Raw genomic sequence first — 8,973 nt, 5'->3', positions numbered from 1 at the left:
ACACACACACACACACACACTCATATACACGCTCACCTTCACGGGCACACGCACACGGATACACGTAGATACACATTATATACGTACGGCACTTATCGTTATATATGTGCACACACTTATACAAACACAAGTGCACTAACCATCTTTGCACATGGGTCCAGTGAATGACGTCATATCACAGTCGCACTTGTAGGATGTCCACTGCTGCACACACCGGCCTTGGTTCGCGCACGAGTCGTTCACACACTTACTCATGGGGCCTGCCGACGACGAACCATGAATGAGATCAGGATGAGGTAGTCAGCTTAGCTTTATTTTTAGACAGAATAGAAGCTCTGCTTGATTAATACATAATGCAGTTTCATGAATTTACTTTTCCATTACAGACTAGAGTCCTCGGCAGAGTTCTCACGGAGGAATAATATAATAATCAACACCATAACCATCACCACCACCACTAGTAACAGCAACAACAACCACAAACACGCTCCCATCTTTACAGCAGTCACCCATAGAAAGATCATTTTTATGGTCACCATGATCACCATCAACACAACTACAACCATCACCACCGACAACACCACCATCACCACCACCACCACTAGCAACAGCAACAACAACCACAAGTACTCTCCCATCTCTACAGCAGTCACCCATAGAAAGATCATTATCATGATCACCATGATCACCATCAACACAATCACCACCGACCAGAACAACAACAACAAGAGCAACAATCACCACCACCACCATCACCACCACCACCAACAAGAACCAACAACAACCACAATCAGTCTCCCACCTCTACATCCATCCCCCACAGACTCGTGTATAGGGTTGGCCTCCCTCAGTACATTCGGCAGATAACCGTTCAAGTTGAGAGAGCCCAGACAGCCGACAAAACCGTGGCGAGAGTAGACCAGCTTGGGCAGAGATGGGTACATGGTCTTCCGCACACCGCCAATGTACAGGAACCCGTCCAGGTCAAAGCGGTTGTTTTTGGTTCCTGTGAGGTCGTCCACTGTGGGGGTGTTGTCGTCAACTCGCAGCAGTTGTGTGAACTTCTCAACTCTGAATATACGAGCCTAATGTGAAGACAAGATAGAGCAACATTGGAGACTGAAAGGTTATTATGCACTTACTCCGACTTACTTATTGGAACGTTTTTTCACTTTTCTCTTTTTTGTCACCCATTGCCTTTACTCTTTCGCCCCCCCCCCCCAAAAAAAAAAACACAAAAAAAAATAAAAAACTATTGACTCATAGACTCTTTGCGTTGCATTCAAAACCCGCGAGTTCGATTTTTAGAAGTGGAATTTAAAAAAAAAGTGCAATATCTCTGTCTATCTGCTGGGATGTTGTATTCCACTCCACTGCATGAGTTGGGCCATCAAGCAGGGTCGAAGCAGTCCGTCTCCTCGATGACCGGGGGACTTAGATTTTATCGATTGGGATGTAAAACATTTACAATTGCAGAGGAAGTCCGGTAAAATCAAAATTTGCCGAACCGCCGGGATTCAATCGGTTTAGCCGGGTTTCGATTAACAGAGGTTGCTCAATTAGAAAAAAAAACCCGGGGATGTTTGTTTTCTTTTGGTTTACCTCTGTTTTTGGATTAACAGTGTTCGGTTTAAGTGGATTCCAGGATTTATGTTAAAATAATCATCGGTTTAGCCGGGCTGAAACCCGTTAGTTGCTCAAATACAAGGAAAAAATCTTTGGTTAACCCCTGTTTTCGGATTAACCGTATTCGGATTAAACGGAATCCACTAAAGATATTTCTACAAAGATAATTAGCATGTAGCGTGTGAGTGTAGTGACCAGGTCACACTTTATAACACTGACCTCATGCCACTTGTTGTCATTAATGGGATGTTGCACGTTAGCCTTGACCCTCTGAGCACCCTCGCCCATATTGTAGACGTAGTAGAGAAAGCCCTGGAACAGCTCCAGGGCGAAAAAGTCGTTCTCGTTGCCCCCGTTGTAGAGGATGAGGCCGTCGCTCTCCGTGGTCTTGAGCTGTAGCGAGACAGAGAACTCCTCATGGGCCTGCAGTGTGGGCAGAATGGCGAAGGCGTCCACAGATTTGAAGGTCACCGGGTCGCGGACCACGTACTCGTCCGAGCTGAAGCGAGCTGAGATCTCGATGTTGTCGCCCGTCCCTGATTTGGCCATCTGACAAAGATGGAGGGAAAAGAAAATCGAAGCATAAATAAATAAGAAATAAACCAAGAACAGGAGGCAAATGTATAACGAAAAGTTTTCATTCATAATATGTGTTGCAGGGTGGTGGCATCAGGCGCTCGACAATTTTGGGACATATTGAATCATTGATATAATCTGAACACCTGTTCATTTGTCTTGCTTTTGGTGGAAAAATACCCACCAATCTTGAATAGTAGTCGAGATATTTGCGAAGTAGGGATAGCCTGTTGTAAGGGGTCAAATTAATGAGCAAATGGTCCCAAAGTTTGATGACTGTCACTGCTTGAGAGTCTCTGGAGACTGAATATTTACATTTTTTTGGTTTTAAGTAAAATCCACTCAGAAATGAGTTTTTAAATGGACATAAGAGATGCTGAGCCAACCCACCTCCCCTTAAATAAAATAAATTTATAAAACTTACCAAACCGACGGAAAATGCGTTTCTTTGATTTCATTTTTTGGGTGAACGCCTGATTTCACCACGATGCCTCGCAGATGTGAGTTATTCTAACAAATAAGCATTCTTGAAACCTCGAAAATTACTGTTTGGCAGTTACAATACTCATAACAATGACACTGTGATAGATTATGTTCCGCCCACAAACCTTCCAAAACGTACTGCCTGTAGCAATAAATTAATTTCATTTCAATAAAAAAAAAAAAAAATCTAATTCATCATAACGCATAAAACTGTAACGCACAATTAAACGTCTCACCACGTGACTAAATTTTGCTCGTTCTGTTATTCTTCAGAATATCAGGGTCTATTTAGCTCGATAAACAAAGAAGACTTTCCATCTTTTGTATTTTGTTTCGTTTGAGTAGACAGAAGTATATTAGCAAGATACGGCCTTTTAATATAGGGAAAAAGCAAGACTGAAACGACAGAGGGATTTAGTTCAAGTTAGAGTTTTATGGAACTTGCATCACAAATGGGTTATTTAAGTGCAGATGATTAGAGGTGTTACTAGTACTAGAGAGTAACATACAAAGAGAAGAAATAGGAGAGGGACGAAAGAAGTTTAATACAAAAATGTAACACACCATACCACAGCACCTGCCTACAGAGAGAGAGAGAGAGAGAGAGAGAGAGAGAGAGAGAGAGAGAGAGAGAGAGAGAGAGAGAGAGAGAGAGAGAGAAAGAGAGAGAGAGAGTGTGAGGGAGAGAGGGAGAGAGAAACAGAAAGAGAGACAGAGACAGAGAGACAGAGGGAGAGGTGAGAGAGAGAGGGAAAAAGAGAAAGAGAGAGAGAGAGAGAGGGAAAAAGAGAAAGAGAGAGAGAGAGAGAGAGAGAGAGAGAGAGAGAGAGAGAGAGAGAGAGAGAGAGAGAGAGAGAGAGAGAGAGCGCACTCTAAAAGCACCCGCCCTCTTTGCTATGCCTCACTAAGCTCGAGCAAAGCACAAGCCAAGACATACCTGGAAGAAGTGGTTGTTGTTGAAGATGAAGGCTTGCATGGAGCCGATGAATCCCGAGTGGTCACTGCCGGAGTGACCAGTGCCCGCTCCGCTGTCGTCCTGCACCATGTGACCCGCCTCCACACTGCTCAGTCCCAGTTCTCTCGCCCGGCCGGGCAGGTCGGCTGGACACACGGACACACGGAAACACGGACACATATGGACACAGGTGGACACAGGTGGACACAGGTGGACACAGGCAGATACAGGTGGACACACGGACACAAATGGATACAAGGACACAAACAGTAACACGGACACAAAAGGACACAGGTGGACACAAGGACACATTTGAACCAACGGAGGTGGACACACGCGGACACAGGTGGACACACGATACAAATGGAAACACGGACACGGAAGGACACAGGTGGACACACATACATAGGTGGACACAGGAAGACACAGGTGGACATACAGACATAGATGGACACACGGGCATTGGAGGACACAGGTGGACACACGGACATAGGTGGACACACGGACATAGGTGGACACAGGTGGAGACAGATGGACACAGGAGGACATAGTGGACACAGCCATGTAGAGATAGAGGGCATTTGCGCACATGTGACGTAACACAAACACCATGGAAAAAATAAAAGCAAAACAAACCCACGGGTAGACAGGGATGAACGAGGACAGAAACAAAAAGAAAGAGATTAAAGGGAAGTATTAGTACCTCGCGTAAATTTTGAGATGAATATATTGTTTTTTTCCTATTATGCTGTATTCTAGAAATGTTGTTTTAGGAACAATAATACGCTTTACAAAATATACAGCAAATAATGCAAGTAACAGCTTTATTGACTTAGGAAGGCACAGGAGTGACTTATAAGAGGTATAATTTATGTAGCTGCTATTATATTTAGCTGTTTCAAAAATAAATAGAATTAGCTTTTCCGTATGGATAGAGGATTTGCTGTTTCTGTTAAAGCTTTATGTACTACTGGTTAATATCTGGGTGCCAAGCATATATCTAAAGTGAGGCTAGATACACTGAAAAGGAAAAGAAAACGTGGAAGCTTGGGCAAAAGTCAGATTAGAAACAACAGTAAAAAAAAGACTCCTCGCGGGAACACTCTTAATGGCATTATACATATGTATTTAAACCCCAGCGGCTGATAATAAGACATACATTTCATACCTTAGAATATGATAAGATAAAGATACTGCCATCGTACCACATGCAGTTATTGTTGCATTCAACTTAGGAAAAAATGGTTACCAATACACCAGTAAGAGTTACACACATGCACAGCGTTATGTTAGTACAGCGTTCTGCAATTTTTTAAATGCAACCCTTAACCAGAACCCCTCCCCCCCAAGTTATTTTACACTCATGAGAACATTCATTCAAACACTGCCAGCTGAACTAAATAAACCGCTTTCAAGTTCTTGAGATGAGTGGCTTATTTCCTGCAGCTTTGCATATTTTCAATTTTGTTTTTATAACTATGCCATTCTTTCCTCAAAAAAATACACTGCAGACTGGAAGGTGGAACCCTACAAAGCAAATTCGGTTTTTTACTTTGCAAAGTTGTAAATCAGTACCCATGCAACCAAAGTGGACCGAATGATTTAGTGAATAAGTTTGCAGCCATGCTAGCAAGCAAAACGCTCCTCCGCAAATTCTAACTGTGACGTTAAAAAAGAAAAGCGCAGACAACCGCTCTCTACTACCAGTTGACCAACACTCGTCCATGCCAGCGGTTTGCATGGCAATCTCGTCCTTTTTTTCCTTTTGTTTTGAAGAGCAATTTATTGGGCTCTACTTTTTCGTCCATTGGCAATCATCTGGAAGTGTCTGGCATGGGCGCATACTAATTCTGACTGCATCTGGCACTGATAGTGTGTACCTAACATTTAAGTCAAATTGTTATTGATATCCATGCTATTGATTACAACGAACAATAGAAGAAAACAACAGCGGAGAAAATAAGCCAGAGGCACAGGTACAATGCCATCAGTTGATTAACGACAGGAGTGTCAGATGAAATGACATACGACAAGAGTCTACGAGATATACAGGACACACGTCTAAAGTTCCCGAAGGCCCCTGCTTAGACATGGACAGAAAACAATTAGCTTCGAGAATTGTGAGCTGATCACGACAGCAACAGTGTCGTGTTACTCAAATGGCATTCATTTCTAGCTTTCGAACATTATACGTTTCCAAAAAGGCTCTTAGAAGAACAGAACAACAACAAACAAACAAACAACAAACGAACAAACTAACGAGAGGCTGTCACTCGACTTTAGCGTTATTTACAGATCATTGTTCTTTGCCTGTTTTGCATAACAAATCTTCGGTGAAATAAAGCACTACGCCAAAGGCTAGCTATCTATTTCATACTAGATTGAGCGCTAAACAAGCGTTTTTCGATTTGTTACGAAGGTCATTACATATTTTTCTTGGGGCATAAAGCAGGCTAATGTGAAACTTAATGCCTCTGCTAACAAGCGATTGTATGCACACGAAACCCCTTTAGGATACGGTCTCGTTTGACATATATCTCTTTCTTCTTTTGACTCAGTTACAACTGACTAGCCCAGAGGTACTTTAGCGTTCCACAAACCAAAAAAAACATGACACAATTAGAACATTTTCCAAGAGGGGGAAAGTACTACAAGGAGTTTAAGCAATCCAGTCTTGGCACTAGGTTGAAGTTGAAATTAAAGTATAGCTTTGAACAGACGATAGCAATCCAAACTGAACCCCCCCCCCCCCTCCACAAACAATTAGTGCCCATCAGATAAATTATCTACATTAGCTTCAAAAACCAATCTCAATCCATCTTTAAATACAACAGCAACATCAGCCACAATCACAACAATATCAACGATAACAATGACAAAAGACCCAAACAACAACAATGATTCCAGCAATAACAAGAAAGATGTCTCCACCACCATACCACCAACACCATGACAACCATCACCACCAACAACACCAACAACAACCACCTGATAATGGATGGATACCCATGTCCATGCCTGTTAGGATCGGCATGACTGAGCTATAGAGTTGAGAACGTGTTACTCGTTCTTTAGAGTAAACTCAATATATTTCTTGCAGTCTGTTTTCCAACTGTCCGTCTACACTATTTTAGAATGACAGTGCCATAAGTAGAGAAAATGTGGCACTAATGATGGTGAACACTTTAAAAGAGAAAAAGCTTTTGATTGAAAGGTGTTAAACGATGAAAGGAGAAAGGCAATAGTCCGGATGGAAAGACTTGTAGGAGGTGAAGAATACCTATACAAATAACTGCATACGATAGATTGTACTCAAGGTTCAAACACAAGACTTTAGATACATATACTTTTTATTTTGCTGGGATCCTAGATTATTTTCTGACCTTCCCCGTTCTCGTTTTCTTCTTCTTTCTTCCTCGTTATTTTCTGACCGAGTTGTCTAGGTAAACAATAAATATTTGACAAAGTTTTCCCCCCAAAAACCCCCACGATCTTGTGCATTAAAAAAAAAAAGAAAGAAAGTGGTCCTCTTGCTACCATCACAAGACTTGTTTTTTCAAGGGAATGAGTTTCAACCAAATAAGAACATAACAGTATAATCACTCTTCACTACACAATTTTTAAGCTGCGTTAGAAACTGTGCGACAAAGAGACTGTTATTCAAGCTATATTATTCCTATGCCTGTGAAGTTATACAAAACCAAAGGAGCACAAAATAAAAGAATATAGCTGCTGCTAGATGAATGTCTACTTGCTTAAAATCTTGGTAGAAGCAAGAAGGAAAAGAAAGGGGGAATAAAAAAGAGGGGTCAGGGTGGGAGAGAGGAATTTTTCTGACATCAAGTCATGCTTCATGCATAGGGTAACAGAAGTCTGAGAAGACAGAGCCAGACATGGAACAGTACCGACTTCGGTCCCAGGCGGGTTTTTGTGACCCACAAAAATGTAGTTAGTGGCCAAAGAGAAGGTGCTACCCGGTAGCTGGTCTGAAAATGGAGAAAAAAACTAGCCAGCTTAGAACTTCTCCGCTGTTGGCAAAAGGCTCGAATGCTTTCTTGCGAAAAAAAAACCCTTAAAAAAACTCCTTATTTTTGTGTGCATATTATTCTCTAATAAACAAACATAAGGACACACAACATAATATCACATTATTGTATTTATAGAACTCAAAAAAGAGCCCTGGATTTGGCGACAGTAACAGCAGCACCGTTAACTTCAACTCAAATGTTTACTTTAGCTTCACTATGAGTTTCACGGCACTTGCAATCTAAAAAGGTCAAATTTAGTGCCGAAGATTAGAGGTGTTACAAGAGTGTAACAAAGAAAAATGAAAGAGGAGTGATAAGGACGATATATGTTTGATCAGAAAGAAAAGTAAACCACTTCAGGGCACCTGGCAACCACCCACGCACAAACACACAAAAAAGTAATATTCAAACAAGAAAAACTAGATCCCCCCACTCAGCTCCTACAATCGCACTATAACGTGACAAACTGCAAACAGTAGATACAAAATCAAACTCAACATATCAAAGCAGAACGCTTTAAAGGTTTGAAAGAGATACAATATTACATTTCTCCCTCCTTCAGTGCACATGTGTGAGCGCATTCATATCCACATCGTAACACCCAGGCGCACACACAGACACACACACAGACACACACACATACACCCCCCCCCACAACAACAACAACAACAACAACAACAACAACAACAACAACAACAACAACAACAACAACAACAACAACAACTACATGAACAACAAAAAACCCATTCCAGTATACAAGTAAAAAATGACACCCCCCACCCCACCGAAAAGACTGAAACCCTCCCCCCAAACAAAACAAACCTCCACATCCCCCAACCCAAAACAAACCTCAGAATAGAACAAAACAACGACAAGCGAGTCTTTCAGCACGGAAGGAGAACTGGCGAAGAACTCACCTATGACTGGTCTGTCTGAGTCTATGGCCAGTTCCACGGTTTGGACACGACGCCGGATGAACACGGTGTGCCAACGGTCATCGTTCAGTCGGTGACCAACGGACAGAACCTGGGAATTGTTGGTTGTTTTAAAACTATTATAGTTCAGCTTGCGGGCCAATTTCGTTGTTGCTGTTGTTGTTGTTGCTGTTGTTGTTGTTGCTGTTGTTGTTGTTGCTGTTGTTGCTGTTGCTGTGGCTGTTTTTATGTTATAGATGTTGCTGTTGTTGTTGCTGATGATGTTATATTTATTGTTGGCTAAGTTGCTGTTGTCGTTGTTACTGTTGTTGTTTCTATTGATGTTGTCGTTGTTAGAGAGAGAGAGAGAGAGAGAGAGAGAGAGAGAGAT

The 8,973-nt window shown here is 41.9% G+C and overlaps 1 protein-coding gene across 1 annotated transcript in view; it reads right to left on the bottom strand.

The window, feature by feature from the left end:
• The window catches only part of LOC100856796 (neurexin), a gene marked incomplete in the record, with an annotated part of 101,003 nt that overhangs the window by 29,941 nt on the left and 62,089 nt on the right, over positions 1–8,973 (bottom strand). The window contains 6 exon segments of the mRNA NM_001253763.1: positions 141–260; positions 803–1,085; positions 1,846–2,175; positions 3,623–3,786; positions 7,546–7,626; positions 8,586–8,694. Of these exon segments, the coding sequence (NP_001240692.1) occupies positions 141–260; positions 803–1,085; positions 1,846–2,175; positions 3,623–3,786; positions 7,546–7,626; positions 8,586–8,694 (1,087 nt within the window).

Source organism: Aplysia californica, unplaced genomic scaffold, assembly GCF_000002075.1.
Source record: "Aplysia californica isolate F4 #8 unplaced genomic scaffold, AplCal3.0 scaffold00126, whole genome shotgun sequence".
Taxonomy (NCBI): domain Eukaryota; kingdom Metazoa; phylum Mollusca; class Gastropoda; order Aplysiida; family Aplysiidae; genus Aplysia; species Aplysia californica.
The sequence above is the reverse complement of the archived record's forward strand: the minus strand, read 5'-3'. Positions and strand labels throughout refer to the sequence as shown.